At 36.9% G+C, this 21,648-nt stretch overlaps 2 protein-coding genes across 6 annotated transcripts in view; one reads left to right on the forward strand and one right to left on the reverse strand.

The window, feature by feature from the left end:
• Positions 1-4,059, forward strand: part of STK17A (serine/threonine kinase 17a) — a 60,453-nt gene extending 56,394 nt beyond the window's left edge. Inside the window, exon 7 of the mRNA XM_026702280.2 lies at positions 452-4,059. Coding sequence (XP_026558065.1) covers positions 452-767 — 316 coding nt within the window. The 3' untranslated portion in view covers positions 768-4,059. The remainder of the gene's footprint in view (positions 1-451) is intronic.
• A 4,547-nt stretch (positions 4,060-8,606) lies between these two features.
• COA1 (cytochrome c oxidase assembly factor 1) overlaps positions 8,607-21,648 on the reverse strand; it is a 107,535-nt gene continuing 94,493 nt past the window's right edge. For all 5 annotated transcript variants that reach the window (XM_026702281.2, XM_087915445.1, XM_087915447.1 and 2 more), the window contains 5 exons: positions 19,723-19,777; positions 18,841-18,938; positions 14,978-15,129; positions 9,379-9,455; positions 8,607-8,779 (listed from right to left, as the gene is read on the reverse strand). In XM_026702281.2, coding sequence (XP_026558066.1) covers positions 8,692-8,779; positions 9,379-9,455; positions 14,978-15,129; positions 18,841-18,928 — 405 coding nt within the window. In that variant the 5' untranslated portion in view covers positions 18,929-18,938; positions 19,723-19,777 and the 3' untranslated portion in view covers positions 8,607-8,691. The remainder of the gene's footprint in view (positions 8,780-9,378; positions 9,456-14,977; positions 15,130-18,840; positions 18,939-19,722; positions 19,778-21,648) is intronic.

The following is a 21,648-nucleotide window of genomic DNA, read 5'->3' on the forward strand; positions in this document are numbered from 1 at the left end:
TTAACTTTTCTGGAGGGAGATTCACAAGTTCGTGTCATGGCTATTGTGATATAATCTGTTTACTTCATCGTAAAATAAAAAAATAAGCTGTGATGAAAATGTAAGTTTTTAAGAAAGAATTTGATTACTTGCAATAGTTTGTGTCCTAATGTTTGGAAAACATGTTTTGTGTGAAGTTGAAATATTCTCAAAGCTTACCAGGATCCCAGAGAGCTGTTTTCTCCCAAATGATCAAAATGTTGACCCAGATAAAGTAAATGTCATAACTTCACTATTAAATTATTATTAGTTGCGATTTATGTGATATTCAACTTATACAATCTAATTTAGTATATAATTTACAGTAGAAGTCAATTTTTAAAATAATGTGAAATAGATTTTGAATGTGATTTTAAGCCGTAAAATTTTATAGTCAGACTCTTTAAGTCAATTTCTTTCTTTTTCTGTTTAGGAAAAGGGCAACGGCAGAAGAATGTTTGCTGCATTCTTGGCTGGCTCAAACTGATATTCCTGATAAAATAAGCTGTATTAAAAACACAGAAGATGAAACAAATGGTGTTACTGTAAATGATGAGTCTATATCTGAAAATTCTACAAGTGGAGGAAAAACAGAAGAACCAGTAGTAAAAGAACGTATTTTAAAGGCTTCCTATACACTGGGTCAATGCAGGCAATCAAAAACAGATAAAATTGTTACACACAAAACTATTTCAAAACTATTTAAATTTAAGGAACCATTTCTCCATGAAATACCTGGAGTTTACTGAAAATACTGAATGCCTGCAATTGACCGAATTGCAGCTTGTTTCTGCTTTGAGCCCTAATGTAAGAATGACTTTTTTCTCTTAGATCAATTAAATGCAGCTAAATAACATTCATAAAAAATGTTCTTGTAAAAGGAAAATGTCTACCAAACACCTTAATTTTCTATTTTCTATGGAATTGATATTATTGGAAATACTTAACACAGAGAAAAACTGAAAACATTAGTTTATTTTAAAATATGCAAAAATGTATACATGCAAAACATTATATATAAGCTTTCAGCTTCCAAATTTCTAGTATATATGTTCTTTCAATTTCCAAATTTCATAATTTAATATTTCTGAGAAATTTAATTTTAATGTTTGCCATTGAGAAAAGAGAAAGTTCTTTTGACATATGTATATTAGTTTTGGTATTTAATCTATATAATTATCATTTGATGACCAATAGTGCTGTTCTAATGTATTTTTAGTTTCTAGTATATTTAGAAAGACTTGTAGCTAAGTTGGCCAGTGGGCTTTTACTGGTCCTATTTAAACTATTCAGTCACTAAGTAAGATGTTTTTTATTTTACTTCAACACTCCTAGTTTATCAAGATATTTTATTTTCTTTAAAAAAACTGATCAGAATAGGTATACGCTGTTCTTGTTACTTCGCAGATTATTTTTTTCTATCTAATTATAAAGAGATAGATGTCCTATAAGTCAAAGAATGAAAGACCACTAGAAACCCACTTGTATGCAGAATGTACATCAAGCAGTTCATCATCAATTACTTCTTAAAATTTGTATTTTACATTCTTCATGAAAAGTGCTTTATAATAGACTTAGTAACAGTTTTGGTAATAATAGTACAAATTTATTTCAGAACTATGTTTAGATTATATGATTCAAACTACCATGTTTCCCTGAAAATATGACCCACCCCCCAAAAAAGCCCTATCATTTTAATGCATGCACTAAAATTAAGCCCTATCCCCCAAGTTAGCCCTAATTAAGACCCCACCCACCCTAGCTGCAGGGGGTTGGGTGAGGCACATAGTAAACATTAAGCTAGGATGGAGATGGGAGAGTGGAGTTGCCCTACTTACCAGGCTTCGCACATCCCAACACTTACATCGCCACTTCTGCAGCGGGTTACCGCTGCTCTCACGCATCACCCCCAGCTTCCAGTTCGCCATGAGGCCTTCTGGAAAGCTCTCTGCAGCTGAAAACAGGCTCTGGATTGATGCACATTCCCCCCCGGCTTCCATTTCGCCTTCAAATGCCTTCGGGAAAGCCCTCATTAGCTGATAAGAGTGCGTGTGAATCCGGAGCCTGTTTCTCAACTGCACAGAGCTTTCTGGAAGGCTCTGATGGTGAAATGGAGGCTGTGGGCGATGTGTGTAAGTGGTGTCAAGTGGCTGCAAAAGAAGTGGGCTGGCAGCAGACTCCTGCTTGGTGGAGCTGTTGATGCCATTGCCACAAAGTGAATTAGATCCACAAACAAAAAAAGCGCCCTAGCTATTTTTTTTGGGGGGGGGGGTGTCAAAAGAAAATAAGACCCCATCATATTTTCGGGGAAAGACGGCATATATTAATTAAAGTTTCTGTAAAATTTCAACATTAGTGCACTACAAGATTGGAAGAAATGTTAAATATGAAGATAGTATATTAATTTATATTAAGTATAAATGCAAATTTCTGACTTCATATTACTTTATAAGAAATTGTAAGGATCTAGCAGTTAAAGTTCTCAAAAGTTGAAAATGGAATTTCAAGGGAAACATTTGTGTTTGTGTATATCCATATTTCAATTCAAATGCATTCTTAATATATATTTTTTCTTAGCTCGTGGTTGTAAACCTGAAAGGAACTAAAGGCTTTCACAATTATGAATTACCTATATACAATGAAACCATGATTTATTGTAGCTGGATAAAGAGGATGTCTATTATTTTCAATTACATATAAATTGAACATTATGTCAACCATAGTAAGAACATTACACAAGTTATGTGAATTATGTTATTTGTATTATTTTTGTTATGTGTGATTATAAAACAATGAAAATTTACCTATGTTTGCGATGGAACCTGCCCATTATGATTACATGTTGTAAGACAGTCTCACTATACAGCCCCTTTCCCTTCTCTCCCTGAAGTGCTCATTAAACAATCTAATCATTTCTTCTAGGCAGCTCCTACTTGGAAGTATAGATAAGGACTTACACTCTAGATACTTTGGACATAAATGCAGCATAGTTAGTCAACAGAAAAAAAACCTTTAGAATACAGGAGTACTTTATAAAGTGTTATAAACAGTAAATAAGTGCCATGTCTTTAAATAGCTAAGTGTTTGTGAAAAATTGTGATACATGCACTATGCTTATATAAATCTGCAGTGCCTTTAAATTTATGTCCCAATTAGGTTCTTCCATTGATCAATACAAAAAATATTTTTTAAATGTGGTAATGTGGTTTTTCTGATTCTTTAATCATCTTTAGAAATTTGCATATAATTTTTCTTCAACTCTTCAAAGAGGAATATTCATGATGTTTTAAGGACATGTTCAATTCTGAAGTTGTTTCCTGCTTTCCAGTTAAGAGAAAAAGGTCATCCCAAAGAGTTTCTATTAAATAATACTAAGTCTTAATTGCTTCATAACTTTTGCTATGCCTTAGTTGAAAAAGTATCTCCATCACTAATAATAGCAGTATTGTTTTACTAGTATAGTCCTGAAAACCAAGAGTACACTTTCATAAGGGACAACTTTTTGGTAGTTCAACTCTAAATCATCTATTACGTATTAACTTTCACAAAATCAATGAGACTATGCCAAACTCCTAACTGATTTTGCAGTTGTGTCATTCATTTCATCAAATTCATTACTATAAAATGGAATAGTTATAGTGCGTAAATTTTGTGATTGACAATTTTGTTCTCTGGGGTATCAATATATAATTGGAATTCATTTAAATTCACAAGGAATCATCATTGACTTAAGTTTAAATTCCACTTCCTTTTTTTTCAGCAAAGCTTAGTAACTAGTACTCAATTATAAAAAATATTTTCTTATTCATAATTAAAAAAAAATGGGCTTCCAAAACTATATTTGATTTGTTTGGTAATTGAGACAATAATTACACTGAAAAGCATTAGCAGTTGAATTGAATTAATTTCCAGAATATTAGCTACACTGCTCGAGCTGACAAATGAGAATACAATACTTTCTCTGATATGTATGAAATATATTTTTGCCATTTTGTAACCAATATCAAACCACTGTTAATAAAGGAATTTGTTTTAATAAAAGCATTGGTTCTCTATCTTGTATATTCTATGGAAAGCAATGCAATGTGATCAAATTTCTCCGGATAAAATATTTTACGCCAGTAGGCACTATTTTTAATATGAGAGCTATTTCTTCTTATTTAATTATATCTTTAAGATATAGTGGCAGTATTACAACTACAGATTACCTTAATGTTCAGAGGTCAATATTAGGCTAATAAAGGGATAATGAAGAACAAAAGCAGTGAATCTTGCTTTTTCTCAAGTATTGTGTCCTCTTTGCAACAATGCAGAGAAAATAAGCAATGTTGTAAATTATACTAGTAGCTCTCAATCACCCAAAATATTTTATGAGTAAGAATAGATATGGAACAAAATACCCTTATTTCCATTCAACATTAAGGGAGATAAGTTGGCCAAGGCTAGCAAATGTTTCCAAGGCAGAAAGAGTAGCTTACCATTGTTCCTTGAGCTCAGATTTATAAATGAATTAAGACACAACTTTCATTTAATGATGATAGAATATGGATATGTGGGATATCGCAAGTTTTGTACCTCTCCCTGTTTAACATCTGTTGGGTAACTTTTATTGCCTCGGAGTGAAGTATCATGTGCTCATGAAAAATAACGAGATAGCCCCACCCTGGCAATGCTGTTGATGCCAGGCTTCAAGTGTCTAGAAAAGGAAACAATAGGTTTCAACTGAACCTTGGCAAAACTGAGTGGGTTTAAACTTTGTGCTTCTGGATCTGGGACTTTACCATCTTTGTTACTAGAGTTACTTCAGACAGACATGATTGCACAATCTGGGGGTCCTTCTAGACTCATGACTACTGCTTGAGGAAGTGGTAATCTGGTTAGGATGGTCTTTGTACATATTTGTGTTTTCTGGATCCTGAAACTCTGCTCATAGTCACTCATGCCCTGGTCATTTCTGAAATGTGCTGTATATAGCACTGCTCTTGAAAAATATCCAGAAGCCTAAAATCAGTGCAGAATGTGGCTACACGCCCCTAGGTTGTGTCAATCTTCCAAGTAGACAAGGAAACATGACGAGTTAATTCTACTTTATTATATGGCTACATAAACAGATCTTTTTAATCTGAAAATCCTGCCTCCTGCCATCTCTTCACATAATTTTATTTTTTTAAAGTTTTTAATAGCTGTGCCATTTTAATTTGTTTTAATGCTTCCCAGAGTTATATTCAGTGAGATTGACAGCCATATCAATTTGTTACATAAATAATTGTAGATCTGCCTATAGAACTATCTCTGAGTATGACAGGTTTTACTGTCTAACTACATTATTTAGGAGATCAGTACACTATTTATTTAAACTTGGATACTTAGAGGTAAGCATATGTGTTTTTAAATATGATATATGATTGATGTTAGTATGGAGGACAAGTTCAAAACTTGCCTAAAATGACAATATCTTGGCCAATTTAGTACACTTACAAACATTCTAGTATTTTTTCCCTTATGGCTATTTTTATGTGCCCATACATATAAAGTATAACACTGCATTTGTGTAAAATATTTTATTTTCAAGTGTACTAAAACTTTTTCTCCTAAAACTTATACAGGTAGTCTTGATTTACAACCATTCATTTAGTGAGTTTTCGAGGTTACAATGGCACTAAAAAAATGACTTATGACTGTTTTTCGTTTCATATAAATTTTATTGAATTTACAATTAAAAAAATAACATAACAACATTACATAAGAAACAGAGAGAGAAAAAGAAGAAAGAAAGAAGAGAAAGAGAGAGGAAAAAAAAAAAAAAAAAAAAACCGCTCGGTCTTGCGACCGAAAAAGGAGAAGAAGAAGTATAAAAGAGAGAGAAAAAAAAAAAAAAAAAAAACAAAAACAAAGAGACGAAAGAAAAAAGAAAATACGTTAAAACCAGACAAATATTCTTTTTGACAGTCTACAAGATCCAATTCTCCTACCTTACTTTAAATATACACATCTTATCGCTATTTATGGATATTTATGCTTATTTATGCTCATTAAACAGTTTATCTCTGATAAAACCAATTATACCATGCATTCCAATTATTATCAAATGCTGAAGACTCTTTATTTTTAAGAGCTATGGTTAAATTGTCCATTTCTGCGCAGTCACATATTTTCTGAATGACCAATTGATCTGTAGGTAAACGGGATGATTTCCAGCACTGGGCAAATGCTAATCTGGCCTGCAGTTAGAATATGAATTATTATGTATTTCGTCTTTTTAGGAAAATGTTTATCAGAGATCCCTAGTAGGAAGAACTCTGGTTTGTATTCAATTTGATCTTTGGTTATCTCCTCCAGCCATTTTCTAATTTTTTGCCAGTATTTCTGGGCTTCTTTACAGGTCCACCACATATGAAAGTAGGTTCCCTCTATGTTTTTACATTTCCAACATTTTGGACTAGAGTTTGGGTTCATTTTCAAACAGGCCCACTAAGCATTGAAAAGGGCGTTAGACAGGGTTGCCCTCTCTCACCCCTCTTATTTATATTTGCTTTAGAATCATTGTTAACGCGGATAAGACAAAATCCTGAAATTCAAGGGGTTAGGGTCAAGGCAGAGGAATATAAATTACAGGCGTTTGCAGACGATATGGTTTTCTTCCTAGAGGATCCCATGGAGAAAGGACATAATCTAATAAAAGAACTAGAACAATATGGTTCAGTAGCAGGACTAAAGATCAACAGAAATAAGACGAAATTACTGACTAAAAGACTGTTTTTCACAGGACCGTTGCAGCATGCTCATGGTCACATGATCAAATTTGGATGCTTGGCAGTTGGTTCATATGTATGATGATTGCAGTTTGGGTCATTTGATCACCTTTTGTGACCTGATAAGCAAAGTCAATGGGGAAGTCAGGTTCACTTAACTATGTTACTAACTTAACAACTACAGTGATTCACTTAACAGCTGTAGCAAGTAAGATAGTAAAATGGTTAAATTCACGTAATGGTCTCGCTTAGCAACAGAATTTTTGAGCTGTACATTGTATGATGCATAACTACTCAGAAGGTATTAAGCATATTTCTATTTCACCACAATCCAAACAAAATTGGACTTGAACATCTCCTGAAAGTATTCTGTGTCTTTATTAGGCATTCAAAAACTTATTCATATTATTATAGTAAATCCTGTCTATTAATTGTGGAAGAGGAACACAGGTGACAATATAGCAACTGAATACTGCTATGGTTGTGTTGGGAGCACTAAAGCACTTCCAAGTTGAAAAGATTGAATGGTAATATCACCGGTGTCCAAGGAACACCCAGTTGAGGACTCATGTCCCCATTAAGATGCCCACCAATGTAGTACCCATCTATGTACTTTTGGTCGCCAGCTTTTAAACTGCTGGGTCAGGAGGAGCTGGAGGATATGATGGAGTTCATTCCACCTCATGGAAACACTGGGTCACAATTGTGAGACTGCCAATCATCAGCCCAGTATCCTAGCCATGTGATTCACCACACTTCTAGCAATTGAATATTATTTTTTTAAAAGAAAAGAAATCGTATGATCCATATACTAAATACTATATTCAAAGGTTTTTACCTATATCTTTGACTACAGAGTGCATTTTAGTGCTTAAGACAAGTAGCTTTTATTTGTTTTTAATTTTTATTGTTAGATTTGTATATCCCCTTCAAGAGGTTAATGGAATATATACAGCATAGTCTCCTCCACATTACATTTGTGTGATGCAGGTTGGTCTGAAATAGTATGATGGCCCAAAATTATTCAGCGAGTTTCCATGGTTGAGAGTCTCCTACTTTAACACATTGCTTGCTAAACCATATTGGCTCATTTATAAAATACCTGAAATCAAACATTATTTAGAGAAAGCATTTTGGATCTTACAAAAGTATATGAGTACAGCACTGTTCAGCTACTAACTAAAGCAGTCATCCCTTTTTCAAGCTCCCACATCAGCCTAGAAAAATACTTAACAATTTTAATAACCTATATTATTAACATGATTTAATATCTTTTTTCAGGTTTCCAGAGAATACTACAGAAAAACATAGTTGCTTCAATGAATAGTAAGCAGATGCTGTGCTCAAGCAAAGTATGAAACATTAATCCCAAATTATTTTTAAGCATACACAGCCCTGATATCTGGGAAATATATGTAAATTATTTTAAAACTGGACAGGATATAAAAATCCAAGCCAATTAAAATCTAGATATATTATCACCCTTCACCTGCTTCAGTCTAAACCTCAAAGGGTCAATTAAGCAGTGTCATTTTGTGGCACCCAGGAAGCATATTTCCTCAGTGATGGTTCCTGCCCAAGGAATTATATAGCCATAGAGATCTGTATTGCTTCTACTCTTTGACTCTGCAAATTGTTAAGGACTTGGTTGCAAGGATGATGGTCAACTACCACCCCATGGTGTTGTTTTTTTTATTCTGTCCTTTATTCAGTTACATTCTTGTCTCTATGTAATTTCATTTTACATTTCTTTTACATTTTTAACTGTAAGCCACTCAGAGTAATTGTGAAGGCAGGCGGCCTTAAACTTTAAATAATAAATAAATGGTTCATATGTTTTGGATGTCCATAAGAATCTTTATTTAATTTGAATATACTAATACAAATAATAATAATATCTCAGTTCTCTATATTACGTATATTATCCAGAAATAGTCTTCACAGAAGAGACGTACACTGGAATTCTGTGGCCATTGCAGAGCTGTAGTGTGACTTCCTGTAGATTCCAGCTGACACAAAAGTTTGTTAGAAATGATATAGTTGAAGATGGTAGAAATAGAATAGTTAAGATTTTAACCTAAAATAGGTTCATTGCTGCAGTCCTCCTAAACATCATTTGTTTTAAGGTCTTTTAGGTAAATACTATTAAGGATAACAAACCATTGATTTTATTTTTAAGAAGCTTTAAATAGTTGATATTTCTAGTGAACTAAGTTTTTTTTAATTTACTTATTTTTGTAGTGCCCAATCTGGTTTCCAATTACTATCTCAGAAAACTATATAGTCTAGAGGCAAATCAGTGAAAACCTATGGTAGTAGGTAGATAAGGTATAACACTGCATGAATCACTTTTGGAAATCTATATTAGCAACCCAATTCACAATATGTTTTTATTTACATCAGCATTTTCAGCATTTTGAAATGGATTGCAAATTATACACAGTTCTGTACTTAATCAGTTTCATCACCCATTTGTTTTTATCAAACTTGCAATATCTCCTCTAAGGCTATTAAGTATTGTACATTATTTAATGTAAAATAACTATCATACACAGTATGATTGTTCAAATATCCAACTATTTTTAAAACACTATCTTTTAAAACTTACCTTTTGAGGGAAAAATCCATTTCTGAATTAACATGAAGATAACCACCTGCCTTTTTTCCAGATACTGGTATTTTTACCTATAAAAGAAATCCTTCTGGTGAACTTTTGCAAATGTGAATTTTTATGAAGGTAAATTCTTAATGTAGATTTAAAATCTAGTGTCTTAAGCAAGTTATCTTCATTCAATCCGATAACCACAGGCACTTCTTTAAATATGTACGCACTGAGTTTCTATGCACATTAATTCTATTATCTGGCTGAACTATAGACTTTGTTTATCTATCCTAGTGGTTCCCAAAGTGGGCAATACCACCCCCTGGTGGGTGGTGGGATACCTTAGTGGGGCGCTAAGAGACAAGAGATCTGGCAGGGGGTGCTAAGAGGTGGGGGTGGGGGTTCGAGACACTGGCCCCGCAGGCTCACCCCATTGACTGTTGCACTGCTCTGGCGTCTCGAATGCGGCAGCTGTGGCACGTTGGGAAAGTAGAGCAAAGCCAGTGTGACTTTGCTCTATTTTCCCAATGTGCTGCTGCCGCATTCAAGGTGCTGGCTCTGCAGGATCACCCAATTGAGCCCCTTGCACAACTCTGGTGCAACAGTCAGTGGCATCTATGGATCACCTAGGGGGAGGCTTTGTCCACAGGCCCAATATCTAGGATCCCGCTCAGCCAAGGGCGGCCCTCTTTGTAGTTGCCATGCCTGCCTGCAAGTTCATGGCTGCCCCTCCTGCCAGGGATCAGCCTCCCAAGCTGCCCCCCCTTCCGGGGTACTCAGGTCGTAGAGGGCGGTGCTGTTCCTTCCTTCCTGGAGCTGGTACAGGGCAGGGTTGAGGAAGCCAAGGGCAGGCAGTGGCGGCATGTTGGGAAAGTAGAGCAAAGCCATTCTGGCTTTGCTCTACTTTCCCAATGTGCCACTGCTGCTGCATTCGAGGCGCTGGCCCCACTGGCTCTCCCCATTGACTGTTGCATGGAGCGATGCAAGGGGCTCAATGGGCTGAGCTGCGGAGCCTGGAACACAGCGGTGGTGTTGGGAAAGTAGAGCAATGCCACTCTGGCTTTGTTCTACTTTCCCACCATGCCGCCACTGCCACATTCTGTTGGTTGCCTGTCTGCCTTCCTGCCTACCTGCCTGCCTGTCTATCTACCTACCTACCTATACATCTATCTATCTATCATCTATCCATCCATCCAAAAGGTCTGTTTGTCTTTCTATCTTTCTGTCTACCTTACTACCTACCTGCCTATTTATCTATCTACCAATCTATCTACCTACCAATCTATCTACCTACCTACCTATCAACCTACATACCTACATACCTACCTATCAATATATCTAGCTATCTATGCATCCATCCATCATCTACCTACCTACCTACCAATATATCTAGCTATCTATGCATCCATCATCTTTCTACCTACCTATCTACCTACCTACCAATATATCTAGCTATCTATCCATCCATCCATCATCTATCTACCTACCTACCAACATATCTAGCTATCCATCCATCCATCCATCCATCCATCCATCCATCCATCCATCCATCCATCCCTCCATCCATCCATCCATCCACAAGGTCTGTCTGTCTGCCTTCCTACCTGCTTGTCTGCTTGCCTGCCTCCTGCCTGCCTGCCTACCTGCTTACCTATTTATCAATATATCTATCTATCTACCTACCTACCTACCTACCTGTCTCTCTCTCTCTCTCTCCCCATCCATTTATCCATACATCCATGTTCGAGGCTCCGGCCCCGCAGGCACATCAGGAAAGGAGAGCAAAGCCAGCCTGGGAGAGGGAGAGGGAGGGAGAGAGGAGAGAGAGAGAGAGAGAGAGAGAGATGTTGCATCAGATTGAAATGAGGCCTAGTTTAGACTGAGCCCCTTTTCCACATTGAAACATCTTTGGCTTCTATTAAAGGTTTTGTGGACGAAACAGGATTAAGACTATCAGGAAGCTCTCTCATTTTGTTGAGGTTTTAAACAGGATCCATTGGACCAGATCTCTATCCTAAAAAAAGTACTTTTCCCCAATGTATTACAGTGCCAATTCTGAAGAAGGCAAAACCAAAATGTACTGGTAAATTACAAGGAGAACACCCCCACCCACCCACACACACACACTCCCTTCTAATCCTGCTGGAGCAGGTGATTGGACTAGAATAGATATCTCATTATATTTCTCTCCCTCCCTCCCTCCTTCTTTATTTCTTTTTCTTTCTGTCCCTTCCTTCCATCCCTCCATCTTTCTTTGTCCCTTTTTCTTTCTTTCCCTTTTTCTTTCTTCCTTCGCTCTTTCTTTCTCTCTCTCTTTTCTCTTGCTCTCTTTCCCTCTCTCAGGCTCACCCCATTGATTTGGTGAACCGCTCCAGTGCAGTGGGCTCAATGTGATGGACCTGTGGTGCCGACAACTAGAACGCGGCAGTGCCGGCACGTTTGAAAAGTAGAGCAAAGCCAGAGGTCGGTAATTTTTGCTGCTAAGAATCACAAAAGCTTCTGGGCTGTGCACAAGAAAGGACATACATGTTAATGCAATTCAGCAACATAAAATAAAGAAATACAAATAAAACAAATCAACAAGAATTGGCAAAGCATCTCTGATCAGATTTTATTCACTGCTAGAAACTAATCAGAGATGCTTTGCTGATTCTAGTCCAATGACCTGCTCCAGCAGGGTTGGAAGGGAGTGTGTGTGTTTGTGTGTACATGACTGTCAAAATTCCAAAAACAGGTCAAGTAGCTCTGGGGAGGCCAGTCATTAATTAGAACACTTGCTAAACAACTGGCTATTAAGTGAGGACCACTTGTATTTGGTTTGCCAGTCACCTGGCCATGCTCACCCAGTCACATGGCCACACCTAACCAATCATGTGACCACCAAGCCACGCCCAGCAAGCAAGCCATGCCAGCCAGTCACATGACCAGCAAGCCTAGCCCACCCAGTCAGGTGACCAACAAGCCACACTCTCAAATTAGGCCATGCCTACAGAAATTCGAATCCCACCCCTGGATGGGGGGCACCGATGAGTTTGTAGCACCAAAGGGGCGGTGGACTGAAAAAGTTTGGGAACCACTCCTTTCCCATTTTGTTCACTACAATAACACCAAAACAGAGTACTTCTCATGACTGCAATGAGGACTTCCAATTTTACAAAAAAGGTATAGATAGATAGATAGATAGATAGATAGATAGATATAACCATTCATTTAGCAACTGTTCAAAGTTACGATGGCACTGAAATAGGTGACTTATCACTGTTTTTCACACATACAACTTTTGCAGCATTCCTATGGTCACATAATCAAAATGTGTATGCCTGGCAACCAATATGTATTTATGATAATTACAGCATCTCAGCATCGTGTGATTGCCTTTATGACCTTCCCAGCTGAGTTATGACAGCAAAATTCAAGGGGGGGAAGCGAGATTTGTTTAATGTCTTCAGTGATTTGCTTAAAAGCCAAGGCAAAAAAGGTCATAAAATCAGGTGCAACTCACTTAACAACCACTTTGCTTAGTAATGGAAATTCTGGTTCCAATTGCAATCATAAATGGAAAATTACCTATACGAAGTTTTTTAAATCTTTCAGACCAATAGTAGGAATCTTGCCTTCTTCCAATTGTTTCCAAATGCTTAACAGCCTTAATTAACACAGCTGATAGGGAATTCACAAAGATTTGGAAAAATAAAAATCCTCATTCTTGAATTCTGATCTAGTCAAGTCAGCAGCAATTTATTATATGGGTATCTAAATATATATAGGTCGAGATGTTCTTCCCAATTGCAAATTATCCATCCATATCAGTTGAAGCCAAATTAGTCTTGTACAGAATGAATCTATTGACTGAAGATTAGTCACATAACTCCTGAGGCCTAAGAATATAGATTTTTTAAAAAGGAAGATATTAGGAGACATAGGCCAGGATACAAACATACATTATTTTATATATATATTTATTTTATTCATTTAGTCATGTTTATGTAGTGGAGGTGGTGATCCTTTGAGCGCTGTATGCAACAAAATTTCATTTTAATGTATGCCAATTAGCATGCATTGAAAGTGACAAGTTATTGTCCTGTTCTGTACTATCTTGATTCTGTTCTGTTCTGTTCTGCTCTATTCCATTCCATTCTTTTCCATTCCCAATGAGTGATCATTCTCAGCAACACTGCAGTTCACTGCACTTCAGTTGCATGCTAAAATTTTCTTGTTAGATGGACAAGTTATGTGGAAAGAACTGATTTCATTTTCCTACAATTGCAAAGGATTTAATGTTTGGCTGTTGTTGTTGTTAATTTTCCAACCAAATTAATATCACAATGTAATCAACTGAGTGTTATAAGCAATGATTCAGGTCCTGGCCAAAGAATTAAAAGTCATGGAAGTACTACTGTAAAATGTATACTGTGACAAGGTAATCTTTTGCAACTTAATACATTAAGTTTAAAATTTAGTTCAAATCAGTTTCGTCTCATATAAATAGTGAAACCATTAGTCTAAGACCACTTACATTAGTTTCAAAATCTATATAAGCAGTGGTGGCATTCAAATTTTGTTACTACTGGTTCTGTGGGCGTGGCTTGGTGGGCTTGGTGTGGCTTGGTGGGCATGGCATGGCTTGGTGGCAGCGTGGCAGGGGAAGGATACTGTAAAATCCTCATTGCCTCCCCATTCCTGGGGGAAGGTTACTGCAAAATCCCATTCCCTTCCCACCCCACTAACCTGCTTCCCAGCTCCGTTCTCCTGTGCAGGGCAACAAAACACAACCCAGCTGATCAGCTGGGACTCAGGAGGCAGAGAATAGATGGGGGTGGGGCCAGTCAGATATTTGCTGGTTCTCTGAACTACTCAAAATTTCCACTACCGATTCTCCAGAACTTGTCAGAACTGGCTGAATACCACCTCTGTGTATAAAGTATTTTACTAAAAGTATCCCTTACTTGCTGACTGCCTTGTTTAACAACTATTTGAACCATTGTAACCACAACTTATAATGGTGTAAAAACCCAGGTTCAACAACCATCACAATGTCCTATAATCACAATCATCATTTGTGTGCTTTGTAACCAGATTGCAATAAGCAGTTAACAGAGAACTCCCAAATAAAATTGTTCTGTTAGTCATGTAATATTTCATTTCACAATAGAATGGGACATGATGCCGTAAGTTCATTGTGGTTATGTGATTTTCTGCTTAGCAACTGTGATTCTTGATGAAAGACTTGCCTGACCCAATGGTAGTCAGTAAGCAAGAACTACCTATATGAGATTAAATAAAGACCTTTAAGATATTAGGAAGCTTAGGCAAAGTTTAAAATGTGTTCATATGGAGCCTCTTTTAAAATCAGTATGACAGCTATTTTTTTACACATTATTACTACTATAACTACAAGTACTACTGTTTTAAATTACTGAATAATATTCAATAATTCCAAATTTTTCAGGAATCCTGCCCCTGCTCCTTAGAATAATATCATTTTCTGTATTAACTTTAAAAACATCCTTTAACATCCTAGTCAAACTGAAACTGTTTTTTGTTCTTTGTCATGATTCATGTTTCCTTTATTTCTACATCAGCTCTTAATGCATCTACTGATTACCTGGGCTGTTGACTTATCAACACGGTTGCTCTTGTCTCTCAAGCTGATGTAGTGAACTTTCAGAGGGGGAGCACCAAGTGCTTCTAGGGCTAAGGGGTCTGCTTCAAGTTGCTTAAGAGCATCCTGATAGTATTTTGTTCTAGAGAAAACCCCTGAATAAAAAAGCAAAAAAGAGAAACAGTATAATTTTGGACAAAATATCGAAAAGAACACTGTTAAATGTTAATCAAACCCAGAAAGGAATCCAACTGATGCTCAGGCCAAGAAAGTTAAAGTGCTGGGAGTCTCCTCGAGTTTTCTTCCCTTTACGTCCTACAGGTGCTTTTTTCAAGAGGCAACTGGACTTTCTTTGTTTTTGCCTTAAGATGTTTTGCTTCTTATCCAAGAAGCTTCTTCATATTAGAAAATCACTTTGCATTAAGCAAATAGGGGGTTTGTTATTCTTTGCTCCTCCATTTCAAATGTGCAGGGCCTGACTAAAACAAGGATTGAATTGCTTACTTCCCATCTTGGAATAGAGGATTCAAAAATATCAGAGGAACTAAAGTGACTGTTGCAAACCACATTCTTTCTATTTCATGTAATTATTTCATTTTCCTTTCTATCAAGAGTACCGTGTTACTCTCTGCTTTAAAGTTCTCGATTCATCTCTATAGACTGCGAGATGATCTCCCAAGGCTAAGATTCATAGGCCTCTCAAAAATCAGGCAGAGAAGTTTTAGATGTACCAAATGGAAAATCTCCTTATTCTTGAAATATCTCTTCAGAAATGAGGCAAAGTTCACCAGCATCAGAATTGGATTTTTGTTAATTTCTTCTATTACAACTAATGAAAAAGGAATAAAAGCAACTCAGTAGAAACAAAGAAGTAGGGGGGGGGAAAAGAAACCCTCTTTTTTGAAAATTAGTTATCCCTTTCAATAAATTCTTCCACCAGAGTCATCACAGCTGTCTTACATCTTCATAAATCTTTTTAAAAAACAAGATACCACTGTTTATTTGGCTAGAATTTGCTTAGAGTTAGGAAATAGAAAAGGCCTTTCAGTTGTCTTCCATAGTTAGTTTTTCAGCAATGAAAAACTAACCAGCAATGAAAAACTAGCCTGGAAGAGCAACATTTAGCACAAATGCAGACCCAAAAGGTTCAGTTAACCTGATTGACTGATTGTGTGATAATTCTGACCTGTACTGAAGTTATAAAAATTTGTAAGAAATTTTAACCCCCAACATATATCAGATTATTCTGGATTTTTATATACTTGCCCACCACTTAGTCAGGTAAATTTGGAAATTAAATTTCTCCATTGGTGCTTTGGAACTATTAGCATTACCACTAACATAATATTGTGGCTTCTAGTGCTGCTTGCCCTTTGGAAAAATCAGTTCATTGTTTGGCAATCCAACAGCAAGCAAAGAAGAACAGGATTTTTAGTAATATTTACCAACTGCGGGTTTCTTGTATTCTATTGTTCTATTTCTTGTGTTCTTGTGTTCTGCAAATGGTGAGTCATATCTCGCTCTGTTCATGAAAGCAGAGCATGATAGCAAAATCTACATTTATTTAATTGTTTTGGAAGAACAACAAAGAACAACTTTGTTGCATCATATACTTTTCCCCCATAATGTCGGGCTTCGACCCTACCACCAATATCGGCTGAAACATTACCCTAGCGGTTCCTGATGGTCCCGGATCTAGACGCCCCGGCCACAACGCCTTGCCTCATGCCCACCAGTTGGGAAGCTTCGTATGGACCCGACAAATTACCCTGAATGGTCCTGATGATCCTGTCTTGCCTCATGTCGGCGCGACCAGCTGGGGAGCTTTGCATGGACTCAGCTGTTTGGCGGTGTGCATTCCTTTGGGCATGCCACCACCTGCCTTCGAACGGACCTGTCAGCTGTTGGGCGGTGGGCGTTCCTTCAGGCACACCACCCGCTCTTGAACGGACCTGTCAGCTGTTGGGCGGTGGGCATTCCTCCCTCTTTTCAGTGCCACCAGGCAGGAGGCATTTCGCACTGGCAGCTTTTGGGATTACTATGGGATTGGTGGCACAAACGGCGGGGTGGGATGGGGCTCGGCATGGGGCTTGGCTTGGAGATAGTTTTGCGGGGTGGGGGCACACAAGGTAGCTAAGGGAGGATGTAGGATAATTAAGTGTTTCCAGGGGTGGATGTTAGATAATTAAGGGGAAAAGACTATAAACAGTGCTGAGAGGCAGACGCTCTCAGTGCTGGCTTTGCTCGGGAATTACCATTTGCTGCTGATTGTTGGAGGAAACAGACCACAATAAACAAGTCTTGCCACAAACAGAACGTGAGTAAAGTAGTTTATTGGTGAAGTTTCACCGTGTTCCAACAGAAGCTGACACATTAGCTTGAATGAGGGATAGAAAATTATTTTTGCAGCAAAAGATGTATAGCTACTGTTGTGGAAACTCTTTTGATATATAAAATATTAACTTATGTAGGAATACTTTAAAAATAAGGTTTATACTTTAAAAAAAATGGTTTATAAAATCCATTATCAGCTGAGGTTATTTATATGTTTTTGTTGTTGAAAATGTATCACAAATAACTTGGGATTCTATAAAATCAAATAATTTTCAAAAGGATTTTAACTACAAAACACACACCTTCTAAACTTTGAATATGAAAAAATAAAGTTTCATGTCACAGCCCTCATGTGCGATTTGTATACCTTGTTGGGAGAAAATGTATGCCTTATTTCTTATAATTTATTTTACATCTCAAGCATTGTCAGTCAGACCCATGTTCAAAGCAAATTTTGGATTTGTAATTATCAATATATAATCTTTTGAAGTACCATTTATAAAATTGGGAACTTTTTCACCCCAATGGGATTGGCCTATCTTATGCAGGCCAGTAGGAGTGTATCCCAGACCCTGTTGGTCAAGGAATTCTAGCTGGCAGGGTCCAAGAGAAGAACCTTTTCTGCCAAGGCTCCTGCCCTCTGGAACATTATGCCCCCAAGTCGAGATTTTATCTCCTCTGGCCTTCCACATAATAATCATAAAATGTGGCTCTGCTGATTGGCCTGGGGTCCTGATCAGAGATATTCCATATTGGAGCTGGTTAGTAGATGGAGAGAGGATTCTGCCTCCATCTTGTTTGCATTTGGCTTTCTTCTTCAGCCATTTTTGCTAACTTTAATGCTAATGTGTATCAATTTAATATTTTATGTTGTTTCTATTTTATTGTAAGTCACCTAGAGTCTCCTGATGGCAAGATGGATGGCAAATAAATAAAATGTTTAGAAGGTCAAAGTCCTCCAACTATTAGCAAATTCGGAAATATTTAGCTGGATAGTATAAAAAAGGATTCCAAGTAGAGAACATAATATTTGGTTGATCCTCATATGAATAGGTAGGGATATTATTTTTTAAATCTGCCCATCTAAAATTTTATTACAGATAGAAAATGTTAAATAATGGGTTGATAGAAGAGACACAGAGAGATCTTCGATAATAACTCTTTATTTGCAAAAGCAAAACCCAGCAAAGAGTCTGGCTGACAGCGCGCCTTTTATAGAAAACTGTCAGCTGACTCAGGCAATAGGAACAAATTGTTTTTCCCGCCTTGGAGGCGGACCTGAGTGAAGCCTTTATTCACTGGCTTCACTCCTTAATCTGAATATGTAACAGGAAACAATATTTCCAAGAAGAAATGTTAGTCCAATTCTTTGCCCACTATGCTGGCTTTCTGTTTGTAAAAAATTTTGAGCGTGGAAAAATTAGTAGGGTCCCTGCACTTATAGTCTAAGAGGGTGCAATTCAATACATCAAGTTAATGCAGACACTCCCTTTATAAATCAGTTTCAAATTGCTACCTATGATGGAACTTACTTTGTACATAGTAGTATGTAAAAGCACCTGCTGTAATACATTGAACACCCATAAAAAGAGCCATTTGCTGAAATTTTCTTAAGGACATATTTTATTTCCTAGGGAGAAAAAAGTTGGAAAATGAATTATTGTGCACAAGAAAAACCAGGTAATTATGTTAATTTATTTTCAATATTTCCACAAGACTGGCCTGAATGAAAGCCCTCCACATAGCATTCTGGTATTGGTTCTCTCAGAGAGAATATCCCAAAGGAAAACTGAGCAGACCAAATCCATTTGTACATTTCTTTCAAGGATGTCACTATTTCACTAATTATTGGGGGTGAAAATGACATTTCTGTATAGCTAGTAGTCAGAAATGTAGCCTGGTGTTCCTATGCCTTTGCATATAGATGATTAAGAAGCCCTGATTATTCCTAAAAATAACAACATTGTAGCCAGAAACAGGAATTTATTTGGCAAAATGATTACATCTTCTGAAATCTCTCTTTTTCTTACATCTCTCAGCTAAAACCGAACATAATCTACTGAATCATCTTTTAAGTGGATAAAACAAGAAGGAAAGTGCAAATATTTTGCATGTGTAATGTGAGAATGCTCAGGAACATGAACATTCATTCTTTTGCTCCTTCCACGATGAAGTGCTGTGGCTTTACACATGTTTTTATACGTTAGTAAAAATGCAACAATAACCTCTAAATATATAAGTTTATCTTCTTAGGATATTCCTAAAAGAATAGGTTAGGGACAGATTGCCATGGAGAAAATTGATGTGGTTTCTAAAAGTTAAAAAAATTACTTGATGATGTATCAATCAATCATCAATTACTTGATGATTGAATCAATCATCAATCAATCAAATCTAATGACATTATAACATACCTTGTCAAGGTCTTTCCAGGAAGTTCTTCAATTGTCTTGGTTAAGAAGAATTATTCTGGAATTTAAAAATAGTTACATACATCAGTATCTTTAAGTTCCTTTAGAACAGGTCTGGAAAAAAATTAAATCATATCTTCCTCCTCTCCTATTAACCAATATTACCCAATTTGGTGTCCCCTAGATGTATTGAGATTACAACTCTCAGAATTCAAGACCGGCTTTGCAAAAAACTGATATTGCTGAAAAAAATATGAACCTGAATATTTTGCAACATCCCTTTTTAAAAATATTTTCCAAATGATGCAGTTCTAAAAGCTGGAAAATAATATTTCAAACTGGCCAAGAAATTGTTCTGTGGGTGTTCAACATCCACCTGGCCAGCATAAATATGGAGAAAAAAATGTACTCCAACTTCTAGAAAGTACAATTATCCATCTCTGCTTTAAATGGTGAAAATCACATACATAATCTCTATTCTCCTTAACTGTTTGAGCTTTCCAAGGCCACTTCCCCTCTTTTAACTGAGCCTATTTCCCCCTTTATTTGAGTTCCAGATATCTGAGAATAATTGTGTCCTTGGGTGAAAAGCATTCCAAATGGAGCAGGTGGTAAAGTTATTTCCACCTTTTCCTGAATGAAGGGATTGGTCTATGGCTAGACTGATTTGCAGCATTTAAGGTGCTTCAGTTAACCAACATGAACGATGTACTATTATCCAAATTGTAACTTGAGATAAAAATACATAATTGAATAAATTAAATCCAAAATGTGCAATATAAACAGTTATGTACATCAAAGAGAAATATTCTGAAGAAACACAATCAACAATCAGGTAAAACAGTTAGATATAAAAATTGACATTAAAAAATATATGAAGACAAATATACAAAGCCTGGGCATAAAGATATTAACTGTGTCAGGTATGGCTCCATTCCACATCCAAGAAAGAAAACCTTAGATTCCCATCTTTATAGAGAAAAGGACTTTTACTGAAATCGAAGTGGAAGCAACAGAAGAAATAAAAGATCTGAGGCAAAAGGTGCAGAAATTACATATAGAAAGATATGATATGTCCCCACCCCCAACAATTCAAACAGGACATCCAACCTGAGGTATGTATAATGTCATGTGGGTATATTTTCAGGTGGACTCTCAGACATCTGGTATGCCAAGACAGTTGATCTTGGCCTGGAAAGATAAGTGGCTGCATTTGCACAGTAAGCAAGAAAGCATCCCAACTTTTACAATTCACACTTCACCTCCAGCACCCTTCCCCCCACAAGGCCCAATAATCCCCCCCCCTTTCTATGGCAGCTGGAAAGAGTCAAGCAGAAGACAGAATCTTGGAGGCTGACAAACTGCTGCTTTCATAATGGAGTCATCTAAGCATGTCTGTGGTAATCTAAGATACCAGCACTTTGAATGGACTTCTAAATAACCTGTGATAGGCCCATGGCTGTCATAGTAGCTACAAACTCTAGAGCCACCTCAGACCCTATTTCAAGGGGAGACAGTTTAAAGTGCCTGCAAACCACCAGCCAAATCCAGAAACAGAGTGAAAGGAGTTCAAGCAGAGAGATTGCTGTGCAGCAGGGGGGTTGGTACTAAAATAACAGTCCCAACTGATCTCTACAGCCCAACTTAAACATAAAGGATCACACAACTGGTGATTTGTGATCTGTGAAAATTATAAAAAAATATGATTTTCCCTCATGAATGACCCTGTACCCTTGCTAAAATGAAATAACAATAGAAATAGCAAGCTTACATACCATCCATAGTGATCAAACTCCTGCATTCTAACCACTGTGCCACCATGGCTCAATTGCAATTCAGCTGGCAAATTTTGGAAAAGGCAACTCCCCTTTTAGAATCCACACAGATCTCGGTAATACCTCAACTAATGACCACAATTGAGCTCATAAA

Source organism: Pseudonaja textilis, chromosome Z (assembly GCF_049901715.1).
Source record: "Pseudonaja textilis isolate UNSWEBS1 chromosome Z, rPseTex1.2, whole genome shotgun sequence".
Taxonomy (NCBI): domain Eukaryota; kingdom Metazoa; phylum Chordata; class Lepidosauria; order Squamata; family Elapidae; genus Pseudonaja; species Pseudonaja textilis.